Source organism: Eublepharis macularius, chromosome 17, assembly GCF_028583425.1.
Source record: "Eublepharis macularius isolate TG4126 chromosome 17, MPM_Emac_v1.0, whole genome shotgun sequence".
NCBI lineage: Eukaryota > Metazoa > Chordata > Lepidosauria > Squamata > Eublepharidae > Eublepharis > Eublepharis macularius.
Window position 1 is genome coordinate 37662492 of NC_072806.1, and position 18058 is coordinate 37680549.

An 18058-nucleotide genomic window follows, 5' to 3' on the forward strand; every position below is an offset into this window, starting at 1 on the left:
TCAAGGTTGACTCAGCCTTCCATCCTTCCGAGGTCAGTAAAATGAGTACCCAGTTTCCTGGGGGCAAAGTGTAGATGACTGGGGAAGGCAATGGCAAACCACCCTGTAAAAAGTCTGCCAAGAAAACGTCGTGATGTGACATCCCCCCCATGGATCAGTAATGATTCGGTGCTTGCATAGGGGACTACCTTTACCTTTACACCTTCTTTGGAGAAAAAAGTTTGGAGAAGGAGTAATTTTCAGTGAAGAAGCAGTAGAGGAGAGGGGATGCTTTGCTTGTCTGTCAATTTCCAGCTGCAATGCCACCCCCACCCACAACTGCTTTGTCATTCAGCAGGATTCCAAAAGCACATTCACTCTCACAAATATACATCTGGTGTGTGTGTATATGAAATACAGTAGAAAAACAATGGACAAGGAAGGGGTGAAGACCCTGCCCGTCCCCAAATATGTCTCTGATGAATATTCTCCACTAGGGGCATGCACAAAAACGGAAATTCGGGTGATCCAGATCCGGGTTTCAGGGATGCCAAAAAAAATTGGTATCTCTGAAATCTGGCTCACATTCTCTAATCCAATTAGAGAATCCCGAACGTATTCCCTAAGGGGAAAATTAACCAGGGAGCTGGAAGAGAGCATTTTTTCAAGCAATCTCCATCAAATTCACAGGCAACCAACTCTTTCCTGTCCTCTCCCAAATTTCATGAAGACTGGATCCCGGTTCTATGGTCCCCCGAACAAGCTGCTTCCAGCTACTCTCCATTGTTTCTTATGGGGGAAACATTTCCAAGGCTTTCCAGGCAAAGGGAAACCATAAGCAAAGGCAACCCCAGGCCAAAAACCAGTCCCAAAGGCAAGTCCCGTTCCCATGCAAGCTGAACCAATAAAGTCCAACAGAAGAAATGTGAAGCAAGGGCACCAGTGTCAAAACAGAGAACCCCAAAATGCGGGGTGGTGGTGGTGGTGATGGTGGTTGAGACTCGCTGGAGCTGCAGAGTTTCAAAGGCAGCTGGCGGCAGCTTGAAATGCTCTTTTGGACCTCAGGCAGGGGTGGTGGGCTGGGCTGGGAATCAACTCTGCCTGCTGCTGCCTGACCCCCACCAGCCTTGCACCGCTCTCCTGCTGTGGCATGGAGCTTGCCTCCGTTTTGTGCCACTGCCCTCTCATCTGCACTGCTGCCCTGTCACTCAGTTCTGCTCCACTTCTGCGGTGGCTGCCTGCCAAAGCCTGCAGCCAAATAATATGGCCCAGAAGAGCTTGGCTCCCTGGATCGAATCTAGGATTCTCCAGTGTGATCCAGCATAGCCAGACTATGCCAGATCAGCATAAATCCACCTATTTAGCTGGATCCCAAATCCCAGATCACACACCCCTACTCCTGAAGCGGTTTTTCTTTTATAGAAAAAGATATAAATTTCTTTACATGTTATGTTCAGTTTGGCCCCAAACAGTAAAATCAGAAATTGCACAGGGCCTATATAGCTAAGAAAAGATCTCCCCTGTTACAATCGTGGAAACTGCATCTTGTGAACGCCTAGTTTGACTGGTAAAAATCCAAGCTGCCATTGGCTCACAGCTGTGAGGACCCCTCCCTCTGGAGGGATGTCTTTCATTTTGGCTGGCAGAAAGCAAAAGAGGCTCTAAGGCTATTGTGCAGCTTATTATTTAAAAACCTGCTTTAGAGTGCTAGCCCCCAGAGAACCCAGGAGTAGAGCACTAGACCACATGCGGGAAATGCAAGAAGAGGAATGGAGCTTGCACACATGCTCCAACAGCCCCTACAGGGAAAGGCCCAACTTTTTGGCACTAGTCCCAATCACTGCCGTTTTGGAAGAGTTCGGAGATGCCTTTTAAAATTTGTTTGTGAAAACTTCTAGAGTAGTTTCAGACTTTATCCTCCTCCCTGGGCCTCTTGTTAAATCTCAGAGAGTGAGCAAGAGCAAGAAATGTGTCTAGTCTTTCATGTATATGCGCACACAGACACCACATAAGGGACAATCTGGCTAGAACTAGCTCTAACTTTTGGGAGGGATGCAGGGAAAGGTTCTTCCAGTGCTCTTCTAGCTAAGCACACAGTGTCATTGTGTGCATACGTGCACACACATTCCTGGAGAAAGAAGCAAAGAATGCTCTTTTTTACACACTTGCATCCTCCAACATAGAATGGGAGACTGCCCCAGATGACATTATGACACGTAAGGGCTTCAGGGGTCACTGACCAAGGGCAAGGACACACCCAGGGGTGGCCTCAGAGCCTTGCAGGCCTGGCACATGCCACAGATGGGAAGCAGGGATAAGGCAGCCAACTGCACCTGGGAGGAGGCTGGAGGAGGAGGCTGGCAGCAGCTGGGGCCTCCAGGGGCCTGGTCAAGCAGGCAGAGCAGTCTCTTAAAACCTCTGAAGATGGCAAGATAGGTGAAGAGAGGGCCCAGCCAGGGAGGCCATTTGCCAAGATTCCCTTCACTCATTTTGGCCCTGGAGAGAGGGCATTGAGGGAATCCAAGGTTAACCCAACCCCAGACAATCCTTTATTAGGCTAGCCCAGGCAAAAGCAAAGGGGAAGAGCTAGGCCACTCTGCAGGAGGTGTTGGGAGAGGCAGATAGCTAGAGAAAGAGAGGGGCCAAGGAGAACTGACCCCCCTCCCTACTGTGACTGAGGCTCATCCAAGGTCTTACTGGGGAAAGGGGATGCTGGAGGGCGCTGTAGCCTACAACTCTGACCGGCCACTGCAGCATATGGGAGGTGGAGGACAGCCTCTAAGCAATGCAGAATGGTGGACAAATGACTCTTGTAGTGACCCTTCAGATGAGAAGTGATATATCACAAGGACAAATGGTAGCAGCAAGAGCGTCCTTGTTCTCAGATGTGATAGGCGGGGGGGGGGGGCACGCATTGCATAGGAAGGAGAAACAAAGGCTTGGTTTTTTATAGGAGAAAATTCATGGAGGAGAGGTTGGCCCATGGCTCTTGGCCATAATAGCTCCACAAAAGCCTCTATGCTTGGAGAGAGCAGCCCTCCCAGTGCCAGCTGCTTGGGATGACAGCAGGGAAAGGCCTTCCTGGCCTCTGAGAGGGTTCTTGGAAGCCTCTAGCGGGTCACTGTCGGAAACAGGGTGCTGGGCCAGGTGGACTCCTGGCCTGATCCAGCAGGGCTCTTCTTATGTTCTATGACAGCTGGGCAACGTTTGCACAATGCTGGAGCAATGACTATGAGGGACCTCTCCCAGCAAGGAACATCACAAATGCGCAAGAGTGGCCAGTCCTCACAGAATAAGGATAGAAGTATTTCTGAAATCTACTGGCTTACTCAAGACCAAAAATAAGTTTCCCAGTAGGATGACTTCCCATTTTCCTACAGGTTTTTATGAAGACCGTTTAACTTGGGTTTTTAATTAACTTGAGCAAGACTCTCTCTTGCACCCTTCTCCTCATAAGCAATTACAGAATAGAAGGCAAGAGGGTGTAATCACTCTCTTGCAGCAGACAGTAATGAATTTAATACACAGTGCAATGCTGGTTGTTAGGTAGCTAGACAGGCTATAAGAAGCCACATGCTATAAGCCAATGCTATAAGAAGCCACAAGTGCCCCAGTCAGACTTTGGCTTCCCACAGGCCTCTCTAGAAACTGGGAGAAAAAAGAGACAGACAGACAGAAAACTGTTTTGTATGGAAGCTTGAACGGTGGCTGATATAAAACAGTACAGGGCATTTGGTTTCCATGACTGCCTGCTGACAGTGGTAGTAGAAGGGATATTTAAAAGCCAGCCAGCCAGCCAAGCACTTCAAAACTTCAGGAGTTCACAAAGTGATGGTCAGTGGTATGAAACTTGGGAGCGAACGGAGATCTCTAAATGCAGCTGGTCTAATAGCTATGCAAAATGGGGGCAAATGACTGGAAGAAACAAACAGGCCAAAAGCATCCAGCTGAAGCCTCTCTCAGTACAGGTGGCTTCTGTGGAATGCTACAGACAGACTACAGGGGGGAAAGACATAACTTAAGAGTGCGTTATAGAGACAGAAGTAATATGGACAATAGTTATACTTAACTTGAAGGAAAAAAAAGAATGCTGTTTTCAAATAACCAGTACCAATTGACACACAAAATGGACACTTTTCCATTCCTTTTTTCCCAATTATTTTCTTCTCATTTTTTTTACTGTTTTACATTAAAAACATTCCTGGAAAGAACAAGCTTGTGTGTTGCCCCAGAATCAGAGGTCTTCTTTTTAGAGACTTATCTGCCTTGGTCAAAGTTACAGAAGCAATTGCAATTGTTTTGTTCTTTTGCTTTGCAAGTATCTGCTCCCTTTGTCAGTATCTATTAAACATCTTTTTTGGCTTTGCAATACCCATTAATGAAGTTTCACATACCTGGGAATTGATAACTGTAACTGGGGGCAAATCCAGGATATCCTCGGCCATAGGTCGCAACAAAATTAGGGTAACCTTGAACACAGAAGTTTAAAAAAAGACAGAGAAAAAACAAGATTTAAATTTTAGCTCTTAAGCCACATGCAAATTATTCCAACAAGTGAAGAAGAAATTTGACTTTTGCACTATGCATTCAAAGAAAACAATGTATTCCTCCTGTACACACCTCTTAATAATTAGTACACACAGTTAATAACAGTGCACATTTAAAATGCTTCACGCTTAACATGTCAAAATAATCTTTAACAGCAACCCTGCAAGGCCGGCCAGTATTAAACCAGTCTGAGCTTGTTGCACTTGAGCAGTGATTTGAAAGGTCCGGGTTCATATCTTGCCTCTGCCACAAATTCATTAGGTAGCCTTCAGCAACCTACTCTCCACTCTCCCATTTGTTATACAAGGATAGCACTGGCTTACCTTACAAGGTTGTTGTAAGGGTTACAACTAAATAATGCATACAAAGCGGTCCGAACACCGGAAGTGCTAGAGAAATGTTGATACTTCTTACCCTATTGCATGGGGGAAGTCGAGGCTGAGAAAGGGCGGCTTGCTTACGGCCAGCGAGTGCACTGGGGGCGGAGGCAAGCCTTGAGCCAGACACTTCTTAGCCACTACAGGACAGGATCCTATCTGCAGCCAAGGTTTCATCAACATGCTGCGGGAATAACAGGTTGCTTGCCTACAGTTTTCCTTGATAATTTCTCCTCGAGACTGGCTACTTATAATTAAAATGCACTCCAGCCCCTTCAGTCCAAGGACTTGCCTGCTTTTTCAGTGTGGAAGAATAAATGCCAAATGCTAAAGCTAAGCACATAACACAGGTTTGCTCTGACATTTGGAGAGCTTACAACAAATGTACTTTGCTTCAGAACTATTGACAATTGGAGATTAAGGCACTAGTAATGCTTCATCTTGAGAGTGTGAAGGGCAACTGTTCACTCATCCAAGAATCAGGGGCAGCCAGACCAAACAACCAGGGAGACTTGGGAGATTTTAAGTTTGCAGGCTACTAAAATGCTAAATACTAAACAGCGGTTGTTCATTCATAGGGTCACCATAGGTCGGTGGTGACTTGATGGCATGTAACACACACAAAATAGAGCAGAGATAGTTGCTTTTTTACGGAGCACCGAAAGAAAAACCTGCACCCATCTCCACGTGTATTTGGCTTTCTGAGAGGGGAACTAGATGTCACAAGGGAAACAACGCAAGTGTCCCTATCTTATCCCTTCCTGGTGCTGTTAATGCTGGAGAGAACTGGAGGCAAGAGGCAGGTGCGCAGCCCTTCACCTGCAAATGCCTTACCCCCAGTGGTTGGCTTGGAGGAAAAACAGCTTTCCGAATATTAATAGGCAGATGCAGGAAAGGTAAAGCACCTCTCTCAGGTCGCACCCCTGCATTCCTATTTAGGGATGCCTAGAGCCAACATCAGCCCACAAAGATCCCCCTACCCCAAAAATCATATGAAACATAGCCCCCCCCCCCCCGCTCAAAGTTATGTCCCTTCTTCTCAGCAGCCTTGCTCCTGCTGGCACAGCAACAAGGACCTAAGAACACGCATTTTCTGAGATCATTTTTAATTCCAGCTAAATTCAAAACAGAGCATTTTCTCGGGAAAGATGACTGCATGGCCCCTGGAAGAGCCTGATCCAGAATTTGTACGTCTTCAGACAATCTTTGTAGTGCTTGGGAAGCTTGTAGTGTGGACTTCCTGGCACTGGATCAAATGCTTTGTCAGTAGTTTTTAAGTATCCAAAATTCACCCTCGTGAATCCTGACACAGAAAGTCTAGTTTTGTATCAGATGTGAACACTAAAAAGAGGTGGAGCTGACAGCCACTTGACCAGAAATGACTCAAGAGTTTAATCATCTGATCTCAAGCTAGCCTTGAGTAACCAGCAATTTAAGAGTCTCTCTACACAAGACATCTTACACAAGTAGGATCAAATGGAAGAGCTTACACTTGTTCTCCCATTGTGGATACACATGCACTGCTAGGGAGACAGAGTACACTTGAGTATAAGACCGCACAGAAAGTAAGTCACTTGAACGTCCCCGTGTAAGATGTCTTGTGTAGAGAGACTCCCAGCTACATGGGAAATATGGGTTTCCACCCCTCTTGCCACTAGTCATTTCATTATGTGGTGTGAGTGATCAGACAACTGCTTTGACCTCTGGCCAGCACACACCTGTGGCCACAGCAACTCTGGCCATAGCACACTCACTCTTGCCAGGTCCCCTTGGCCAGATAAGGACCAAATGGATCAAATTCTACTATTGACAAAAAGCAAAATGCTCAAGGCTGATTGAAAGAATGGGAGCCATGCAAAACTATGTGCAGAAAAGCTTCCAAGTGGGTTGGCGGGGAGAGAGTATTATTGCTGTTGATTTCATGTGCAATTGAAGACTTATAATGTCTATTGTCATAACTAAGTTAATGCTCTTTTTTAAATTAGATTTTAATGCTGCTGCTTCATCATGCATATTAATCATACTACATTGTAGCTGCAGTGAGAAAAGCATGTTCAGTTCTGGGAGGTCAACTTCAAAAATATTACCCTAAATAGAACTAGAAAAAGCAACCAAATTTATTAGGAGGTTGGAGCGTATTTTCTTTGATCAAAGGTTAAAACAGCAGGTTCTATTTAAATTTAGTAAAGAAAAAGAGTGATGGACTATAACTTGGGACAAGGTTCCCATTTTACATAAAGCTCATTGGGTGACTTTGGGCTAATTCCAGCTTAACTTGCCTCACAGAGTTGTTATAAGGATAACGCAGAAGAGGGGAGAACATTGTACACCACCTTCTGCTCTTTGAAGAAAGAGTGCAATCGTTTAGGAGAAAGAGACAACTGGAGGTGGGGGCAGAGGTTTAAAGTGGTTAAGCAATGAAATTGGGGGGAGCACAGTAAAGTGACATACTTCTTCCTATCATGCATATTGAACTGACTGAACTCATTGCCACTAGATATGGTGATGGCAATTGGTTTAGATGCCTTAAAAGAGGCTTAGACACACTAATTGTTGATCACTGACTATAATAATAATAATTGCACTTATATATCATCCTTCTAGACAGATTAGTGCCTCATCTAGAGTGGTGAACAAGTTATTGTTATTATTATCCCCACAATACAGCTGGGGAGCCGGGGCTGAGAGGAGGGGCTTACCCAAGGCCACTTACTGAGCTCATGGCAGTAGTGGGATTTGAACCAGTAGAGTGCTGATTCGCAGATGAACCACTTAACCACTGTGCTACAGCACAGTGATATTACCTGCTTATTATTTACTTAAATAGCCCTCTTGATGCAAGCGTTCTCAAAGGAGATTGCTTTTGGGGGTGGGGGGAAGGGTGGAGGAAGAAATTCAGAGGGAGCTGAATGCAGACAAGAGGAAGGGCTGCTGGCTCTCCTGGGTGCCGGCCTCACCCTCAGAGAACTTCAACAAGGTCGCTTTCTTAAAAGACAATTTGTGCTGTGATTCAAACTTCCGATAGCTGAAAGCACACTGAAAGCAAACAGAACTAAGACCTTCTATTCCCAAGGAATGTTACTTTTTGAGTCAAGCAAGAGTAAATTAAAGGAATGGTGTCTTGGTGCAAGTCACTATTCTGGCTGCTCTTTCTGATTGAAAGGAGAGCTGTGTCTCACGCAGAGGCACAAATCCTCGCTAAGTGCAATGCTGCCTAATGTAGTATTACTGCTTGGCCAAAGTAGTCTTGCCTTCAAATTATACTCAGTTTCCCAAAGCTGGTGCATTGCAATGCAACAAGCTCAATTCTTTTGCCAAACATTGCCTGCCCTTCCATTTCAGATGAGATTTAGACGTCCATATTTCTTTCCATTAATCATCATTTATAGCTGGAACATTAAATGCTTGGATGAGTTTTGATTACTAATTATGAAGGGATGAAACTGAGCATGCAACAAAAAAAGCAGCCAGGGGAATACAAGGTGCTGCGGCTTTAAATGCAGGCAACGGTCTGTTTTTGTCCTCAACAGGCTCATCATTCTGCTAGGAAATTCGCTGGATCATGTTTTGCAAACTGTTTCTTTGAGCAATAGCGATTGAATGCCCTTCCATCCAAGGCAGCATCCACCAGGACTGAAAAATTCACGACAAAGTGCCATTTTGAATCAGACACTATTTTGTTCCTTAATAAGGGCTCGTTTCAGGGTCAGCAGGGTAATGAGTTTGTCACACTGAATTTGAGGGAGTCTTTTCTAACAATTAAAGGCTGGATTGGGTAATGATACAATCATTCTGAATGTAAAGAGATGGATTATATGACTTCTGTTCCAAGAAAAATCTGCACACTGGTTCACACATCCAGGTTCTCTGAAGTTATATTGTAAGTGACTCCCCCACCCACCCCCCACACATGCCACGCCCTGATCCGTGAAAATACCATTGGGAATGTGTTGCTTCCCTTCCACGGAGGGATGACTCCAAATTTTGGAGGGTCATAGATGGAATACCTTCCTGTTGTAATAATATAGATTAAAGCATATTATATTAATCAATACTAAGCTAATACATAGTAATGGCTTGTATTCTGGGTGAACTTTGAAACTTTTCATGAACTATTGTCGAAGGCTTTCACGGCCAGAACTGTCTATGCATTTTTTTAGAGTGTTGGGTAACCAAAACAGGTGCGCTTTAATCTTTTGACAGCTAATTAAAAATAGTGGACTCCATCTAGATTAATGTTTCTTTATCCGAGACTGGACCAATAGTGATCTAGTATCTTAACTCTTCCAGTCATTTCTCACGGATATATGGCTTTGTTTTGTAAGTTAGCTATAACGTCATTTTTTGGCTAATTAGAAGGTTATACAATACAAATTATGAATATTCAATGAAGCATTAAACCAATCATAGTTTGCTTAGGCTATTAGGTGAAAAGATCTTAGGTATTTGCATATGATAACCTATAAAACATGCTAATCTAGATAATGAGTTAGAGTTCTGATTGGAAGAGATCTCATGAAGATTAGGTGAGATTCTTATCTTTGCAATGTAGGCTATGAAAATCTTAATGCATTTCATAAGAACTTTGATTACTTTTAAACTTAAGTGTTAGTTAGGAAATGTTGCCAGATTTAATTCTGATTGCCTTTCTGTGTTCTATTTTTGTAGGACTTATATTAATAATCATATTTTTTTAAACTATTTGCTTCATAAAAAAATAGAGTGTATTTTCAATAAAAGAAATAAACTCGAACAGGTGTCTGAGTACTTTGATTAGAAGCGGCAAAGCAATAAAGAACCTTTTTACAAATAAATGTACTGATAAGCAAATGGTTCAAAGCAGGGGTTTTTTTCTGGGAAAAGAGGTGGTGGAACTCAGTCGGTTGCCCTTGGAGCTAATGGTCACATGGCTAGTGCCCCCGCCCCCTGATCTCCAGACAGAGGAGAGTTTAGATTGCCCTCTGTGTGAGGGCAATCTAACCTCCCCTCTGTCTGGAGATTAGGGGGCGGGGCCACCAGCCATGTGACCATTTTCAAGAGGTTCCGGAACTCCGTTCCACCGCATTCCAGCTGAAAAAAAGCCCTGGTTCAAAGAACAATTTTGCTTGTCAGGTCTTGAACTAATCGCTGAACACTATCCAAAAGAAAAGATAAATCTTTACTTTGGAGTAGTGGAAGCTTAGTTCAGACACAGGCAAGAGAGCCTGTTACATTCCAGAGGATCTCTCACTAGGCATGAAGACGAGGAGGCAGCAACGCCTCTCGTCCATGGTTTGATCTTTGCTCCATCCATTTGGAAAAGGTGTGGGCCAGTGGCAGAGCATCTATGTTGCATGCAGAAAGTCTCAGACTCCATGCCCCATCATCTCCAGTTAAAGAGGTCAGGTAGAGTAGGTAATGTAAAAGACCTCCAACTTGAGACCCCCCCCCCCAGAGCCACTGCTAGGCACAGCAGGTAATACTGACCTTGAGAGGCCAGTGTCCTGACTCAGCAGAAGACAGCTTCAAGCATTCATCTGTTCCCTAGCATGAAACGGGTGGGAAATTATCCCAGAGGCAAGGCCACCTCCTTGTGTGGCAACCTCTCATTCCTTGGGGAGCTGAATAAGCCAAGCATTTCTAGTTGACTGTGGGCCCTCTGCCGGGAGGTGGGCCTTGGCAGATGCCCCATCAGAAGGGCCTTGCACATGGGCTCTGCTTCCACATTATCTTTGGACCTGGATCCAGGAATTTTTGACAGGGTGAGCAACACAGAGTCTGAATTTTTTTTTTTTGCACTTTTGAACTAGGTGACAGTTGATAGTTGATTTTTCCCATGTGTAGACTTTCCCAAGATGAAAATCATCATCCATGATATGTGTGATATGTACAAATCAGTACAGTGACAAAAATCAACATGAGAAAAACAACGGCAAGAAGGGCTAAATGAGATGTTACATGCAAAGATGTGTAATGTAACCCCAACAGCCTTTTTAAAGCAAGAAATGACAGTTCTGCCGGAGTGATCCAAAAGGAAGAAAGTGGGAAGGGATATGTGCTTAACACTTATTCTCTGCTGTAAATTTCTTTTCTCCGTGTGGCTTTTCCCCACTGCAGTGTCCCAGTTCTGGAATGTCCTTGTCATCTGAAATGCCTAGGGAACGGAAAGGAAGCTGCTTGGGGAGGCACAGTTTTAAGTAGGGAAAAAGCAGGCGGGAAAGACGGGTACACATCCAGATTGCTCTAGCTGCTTTTCCTTTTTTTAAAAAGGGCTGCCAGAGTACTGTTACATTCCTCAACACCTAGTCTGGGCCTCACACATTACCCTTTCACTGGGGTCCAGTGCACAGACTGTGCAAATTTCAGTATCTATCTGTAAAAGGGATCACGACACTTTATCTATTCCAAAGTTTCCAAGATTAGGATATAACTAGAGAGAAAACAACCTTGACCAAAATTCAAACCTACAAAACTTTGCTCAATTTAAAAGCAGAGAAGAAAGAACTGAATGCAACCAACTGGGATCAGCAAACACAAAAAGGACACCGTGTCACCCCCCCCTCCCCTCCCTTGTCCCCCACTGCCTTGAAACTGCATGGCTTCCAACAACAAAGACAAAATATACAGCTGACTGGATCGCAGTTCTTATCCATATATCCCATCACAGAATATTTCTCGAGGTCAGGCAGATGAAATCATAAATTTATAATACAACATTACTTCAATTTTCCTCTTCATTTGCCGCTGCGATGCCCAGCTCTGCTCTAACGAGTCCGAGCCTGATCTGCACGGGAGGAAATTGGCTGGCTGAATATCAATAGCACATTAACACCATGCCCATGTGGATGCTTCATCAAGCCAAATTATGGGCAGGCCAGCCTAGCCGCCATTTCCCATTTAGCCACCATTCTCGCCTTGCAATGGGTACTGAGCAATTTATTTGCTTCAGTACTTCTGGCGAATGATCAATCTTGCAGTAATTATCTCTTGTCACTAAACTGAAAAATCAAGGCTTTGCCTCGATTACCTCCCTTGAAGAGAGAACTTCCTACCCGTGAAAGTACAGACCTAAATCAACAATCAAACATGCTTCGTACAGCACAACTTCTTCCTCCCTCTTTCTCCCTCACTCATCAGGGACAGCAGGGGCCAAACAATCCTGCTCTTCCAAGCCTGTTGCAAAGGATCCACAGATGGTGGTAAAGGTCTTGAGCCTGCCAAGGAGGCCACACATAAATACTGCAGGTTTTCATTACAATGTGGCTATGGAGCTGCCTCTGGCACTGATCCCTGGAACACATGGGGCACTGCCCACCACCTGGAGGTCTGAATCTTAAAATATTTTCCTTTAAAGTTTTACAGACTGCTTGCACCCTTTGTCACAACAATTGTCACTTGTCACAAGCACCCAGAAGCAAGTAGGGAACTGCCCACCACAAAACAAAACAGACACTTAGATGCAACTAGAGAAGATACTGGAGATCCCTGATTGATCAGGTCTACTGACACCCTGAATTTTTAAAAAAGCATCCACAGGAAGGAGGAGGCACTGCATTGGCACTAGAACAGGAGGGGCTTAACCAGGGCTTTTTTTCTGGAAAGAGGTGGTGGAACTCAGTGGGTTGCCCTCGGAGAAAATGATCACATGGCTGGTGGCCCTGCCCCCTCCAGACAGGGGGGAGTTGAGATTGCCCTCCGCGCCACTGAGCAATCTCAACTCCCCTCTGTCTGGAGATCAGGGGGCGGGGCCACCAGCCATGTGACCATTTTCAAGAGGTTCCGGAACTCCGTTCCACCGCGTTCCCCCTGAAAGAAAGCCCTGGGCTTAACCCTTTCTCCAATGCAGTTTCCTAGAAAAGAAATTATTTCAAGCTGCAGAGTGGCATGAGGAGAAGGCAGCAGCAGGAACAAGAGAGCAGTAACCCCGCACGCTTTCTCCCTTGTCTACGTATATATTTACTTGCACTGTGTAATCTGCCTTGAGTCTCAATGAGACAGGCGGACTACAAATAAAATAAAATGAAACAAAACAAAATACTGCATCTTTGCCACTGGAAAGCTGCCAGAATTCAGGTGTGAATTTGAATGCTTGCTGTATTGAGGGCTTGAAATTTAAACGTTCCCTAGATACACCTTACCCTTCAATAACAACTCAGCTGAACAGCTGAACGCTGGCTCAGTTTGTGGAGGAAAGAATAATTTGCTTGTATTGATTTTGAAATCAAGGCTTGTAAGTACGTCTTGACTGGTTTCTTGACATGTAACAGATGAGTTAGCGTTCCTTCCCCCTTATTGCAAAGCTATTTCCCAGAGTAAGGAATGTTTACAATCTGGCTCTGCAATCAGAGAGAATCCCATGGAGTTCAGTGGGACTCCCTAGTAAAATGCCTAGGAATTTAGCCAATGGAGCAATTGAGAAATCACACCAAACCATCATCCTTTTTTTAGAACCCAAGCTCTGGTTTGAGCTTCAATACCTACAATGGGCAAACCCTGGTTTATAGCTAGCAGCTTGCCTGTTTTCCTCTCAACACTCAATTTTCTAAGTTCATTTGTTAGTGTCTGAAGAAAGGAGCTCTGACTTTTGAAAGCTTACACTCTGAAATTCTAGTAAAATCAAAAAGAGTCCAGTAGCACCTTTAAGACTAACCAATTTTATTGTAGCATAAGCTTTCGAGAATCAAGTTCTCTTTGTCAGATGCATGATACAGAGACTGGTCAAATACAGAAGAGGAGGGAAAGAAGGGGAGGAGAGAGAAGAGGCAATTAGGGGGGGAAACCAAAACATCCCTTTGCTAGTATATGTAAACATCTCCTTTTGGTGTGTGGATCAGTTGGCTTCAAAGGAGTTTTCCCTGTTAGTTTGTAGCAGCCAAACAGCTAGACCATCCAATTCCAATGCAGTATGACCAATATCCCACATGCAGATGGACTGCTAGCCATAGGGAATACCATCCCGGACAAAACCACAGCACACCTCGCCACTGAACTTTGTCACTTCGTACTCACTCACAATTACTTCGAATTTGGTGACAACTTATATCTACAGATTAATGGCACAGCCATGGGCACACGCATGGCACCACAATATGCTAACATATTCATGGCCGACTTGGAACAACGCTTCCTCAGCTCCCATCCACTGGAACCACTACTATACTTAAGATTCCTGGATGACATCTTCATCATTTGGACCCATGGGAAGGAAGCTCTTGAGAGATTTCATCAGGACTTCAATAACTTTCACCCTACTATCAACCTAAGCCTGGACCACTCTACACAACAGGTACACTTCCTGGACACCACTGTACAACTACATAATGGACAAATAAATACCATCTTATACCGGAAACCAACAGACCGATACTCATATCTACATGCCTCCAGCTTCCACCCTAAACATACCACTCAGTCTATTGTCTACAGCCAAGCCTTACGTTACAACCGTATCTGCTCCAATGCTCTCGACCGAGACTCACACTTAAGAGATTTACAACAAGCATTTTTGAGACTACAGTACCCACCAAATGAAGTGAAGAAACAAATCAACAGGGCCAGACTAGTACCCAGAAACAGTCTGCTCCAGGACAAACCTAAAGGAACTAACAACAGAACACCACTGGTTGTCACCTATAGCTCCCAGCTCAAACCCATCCAACGTATCATCAGTGAGCTACAACCCATCCTGGAAAATGATACCTCTCTCTCAGAAGCCCTGGGTGGAAGACCTTTCCTTGCCTACAGACAGCCCCCCAACCTTAAACGACTTCTCACTCACAACCATGAATCGGCCAGCAGAGTCACCAGCAAAGGTACCAGGCCCTGCAACAGACCCAGATGCCAGCTCTGCCCCTATATCTACCCAGGGAATACAATTACAGGACCCAATGGCATCAACTACGCTGTCTCTGGCTCTTACAGCTGCTCATCCTCCAATCTGATATATGCCCTCATGTGCCAACAATGTCCTTCTGCTCTGTACATTGGACAAACCAGCCAACCTCTACGCAAAAGAATAAATGGACACAAATCTGACATTAGAAATGGAAACATCCAGAAACCAGTGGGAGAACACTTCAATCTACCAGGACATTCCATCAAAGACTTAAAGGTCAATGTAGTTCAACAGAAACCTTTCAAAAACAAAATCCAACGGGAGGCTGCTGAACTGGAATTCATATGCAAATTTGACTCTGTCAAGCTGGGACTGAATAGGGACTATGAATGGTTATCACATTATCACAGGTAACAGATTTCCTTTACAGAGGCGGGGTCTGGGGGAGCTCAGTGGCACCTGGCGTGGGCTTTCGGGGACCACAGATCTCTTTGTCGGATGCATCTGGCAAGGAGAGCTGTGGTTATCGAAGTCTCATACTGCATTGGAATTGGATGGTCTAGCTGTTTGGCTGCTACAAACTCATCCAGGAATCTTAAGTATAGTAGTGGTTCCAGTGGATGGGAGCTGAGGAAGCGTTGTTCCAAGTCCGCCATGAATATGTTAGCATATTGTGGTGCCATGCGTGTGCCCATGGCTGTGCCATTAATCTGTAGATATAAGTTGTCACCAAATTCGAAGTAATTGTGAGTGAGTACGAAGTGACAAAGTTCAGTGGCGAGGTGTGCTGTGGTTTTGTCCGGGATGGTATTCCCTATGGCTAGCAGTCCATCTGCATGTGGGATATTGGTCATACTGCATTGGAATTGGATGGTCTAGCTGTTTGGCTGCTACAAACTAACAGGGAAAACTCCTTTGAAGCCAACTGATCCACACACCAAAAGGAGATGTTTACATATACTAGCAAAGGAATGTTTTGGTTTCCCCCCCTAATTGCCTCTTCTCTCTCCTCCCCTTCTTTCCCTCCTCTTCTGTATTTGACCAGTCTCTGTATCATGCATCTGACGAAGAGAACTTGATTCTCGAAAGCTTATGCTACAATAAAATTGGTTAGTCTTAAAGGTGCTACTGGACTCTTTTTGATTTTGCTACCACAGACTAACACGGCTAACTCCTCTGCATCTATGAAATTCTAGTTTGTCTCTAAGGTGCTACTGGACCTAATCCTGCTGTTCTATTGCAGACCAACATCTAACTGGTTTGCTCCTGTATTCCTGGCTCAGCAGTCTGCAGAGGTGGAACAGTGGCCGTAGCAATGGCTTTTCTTTTCAGACGTTGCCAAGCTCTGTCGAGCACAATCTACTTCAAGCCAGCATCATGAGCCTCAGGAAAGGCCAGCCACTATCCTGATACTTCCTTTCTCTTCCCCTTTTACACAGCTAAACTGAATGCTTTAATGGCAAATGAGTTTGTTGATTTATCCAAATCACAAAATATTGTCGGTTCTTTGGCCCCAAGGATTCTAAATCACAAATTTAAGAAGAAAGAATACGGGAAGGGCCATGGACCAGTGGTAGGGCTTCTTCTCTGCATGCAGAAGGTCCCAGGTTCAACCCCCCAGCATTATCCGTTAAAGGGATCAGGCATTGGTTTGTGTAAGCAGTAGACCCTGTTCTACCAAGTACAAAGTGAAACTTTGGTTCAGGCTTTATACCTGTAAGAAATTTTACCAGGCCTGTTTGCTGAGACAGACACAGCCTCTGCTGATTTACTGCACCTGGGCTACTCTCTTGCTTTGAGAATGTGACCTTGGAGAGGCTTGGAGCCTGGTGCTGCTCTCAGCTCTAGCCATACCTCCTAAACTTTCTCACTGAGGTAATGTCCAATTAAGTAATGAGCCCTGATTGGTTCCTTTGGTGGACTGATGCTCCCACCACTTTGAAGAACCCTCTCTGTTTCTAGGCAGTTTCTCTCTCTCTACACCATTTCCTGACCAGTCCTGACCAGCTTTGCTGCCATTGCCAACTATCAGCTATGCAAGAGGAGACCTTCCAGCTCCATGCCATCTCCAGGATGCCCAGAGTGAGCTGGCACGGATGGACTTTGGTAAGAACAACCAGCTTTGGAACCAACTCAGAGAATGCTGAGTCAGTCAGCCAGCAAGTAGTATTTTAGTCAGTTAGAACATAGTTAGATCCGCAAGCTGTTGTTTGTTTTTTGCTTTGCCTAAATGCTTTTATGAGCGGTTTCTGCCTAGCACACGTTCCTATGTTCTTCTTCTAATAAATTCCTTCTATATTTTACCAGCCTGTGTCCAGTGTTGCTTGCTAAGGAGGTACACGCACTCATAAAGAACCCAGGAAGCAAGGGTGCTTCAAACAAACGACCAGAACTCTTAGAGGCTCCTAGGGGTCCTATGAGGCCAGGAGAACCGGCAGGGACGGGGATGAGAGTCTCTGGGTCGATACAGTCTGACACAGTAAAAGGCAGTTTCATGTATATATGTGTGTGTGACCTAGTGACACGCTTTGGTTTGCTGCAAGGACATTTCACTTTCAAGCTGTATGCAGGGGAGGAACAATGAAGCAGACGAATCTGAGGATTTCCCCAGCTTGTTCCTACAAATATAAGCCAGGGAACCACACCCCACTGCTCCTGATTCTTGTTTGCCAGCCATTCACAGACAACGTAGATTTAGCCATCATGTCCAAATCATCATTAAGCGTCCTTCACCATGACATCTGAATCAATCCACAGTGTTTGATATAGCATTCGCATGGCCGTCTTCTCCGTAACAAGGTGACTTTGGAACAATCACTTTGCAGACAACGTACAAACCTTTCTTGAGAACAGTTTCGCTACAGATTCTGCTTTCTTTTAAGATAGCACCATAAAAAGGAAATCACCAATCCTAAGTGCCTTCTGTTTGCAGGATCTGAGCAAGTCTGTTAATGATAGGATATTTTAGAGGTCTTTCATTCACAGGGTCACCATAGGTTGGAGGTGACTTGATGGCACATAACACGCACACACAAGGGTCCTCCAGGTAACTGTTTCATGGGAGTGTTGTTTGTCTATCCCCTTTTTCTGGGTTTACAAAATATCCCCTCTCACTTTCCTCCAAACAAAATCTTCCATGTAGCAATTTTTTGTTTGGAGGAAAGTCAGAGAGGATATATTTGAACCAGCTGAAAATATGAAACATACCAAGCGACTCAGAACACTCTGTGTGTGTGTGTGTGTGTGTGTGAGAGAGAGATATCTAAAGTTGACTGGAGTGCCTGGGATGGTATTTGATGGAATCGCAAAGCATCAGGCCCCTGGGGTATACTGCTCTCCA

At 44.8% G+C, this 18058-nt stretch overlaps 1 protein-coding gene across 8 annotated transcripts in view; it reads right to left on the bottom strand.

Moving 5' to 3' along the window:
• MSI2 (musashi RNA binding protein 2) overlaps positions 1-18058 on the bottom strand; it is a 568931-nt gene that overhangs the window by 105810 nt on the left and 445063 nt on the right. For all 8 annotated transcript variants that reach the window (XM_055001131.1, XM_055001129.1, XM_055001127.1 and 5 more), the window contains exon 10: positions 4374-4448. In XM_055001131.1, the coding sequence (XP_054857106.1) occupies positions 4374-4448 (75 nt within the window). The remainder of the gene's footprint in view (positions 1-4373; positions 4449-18058) is intronic.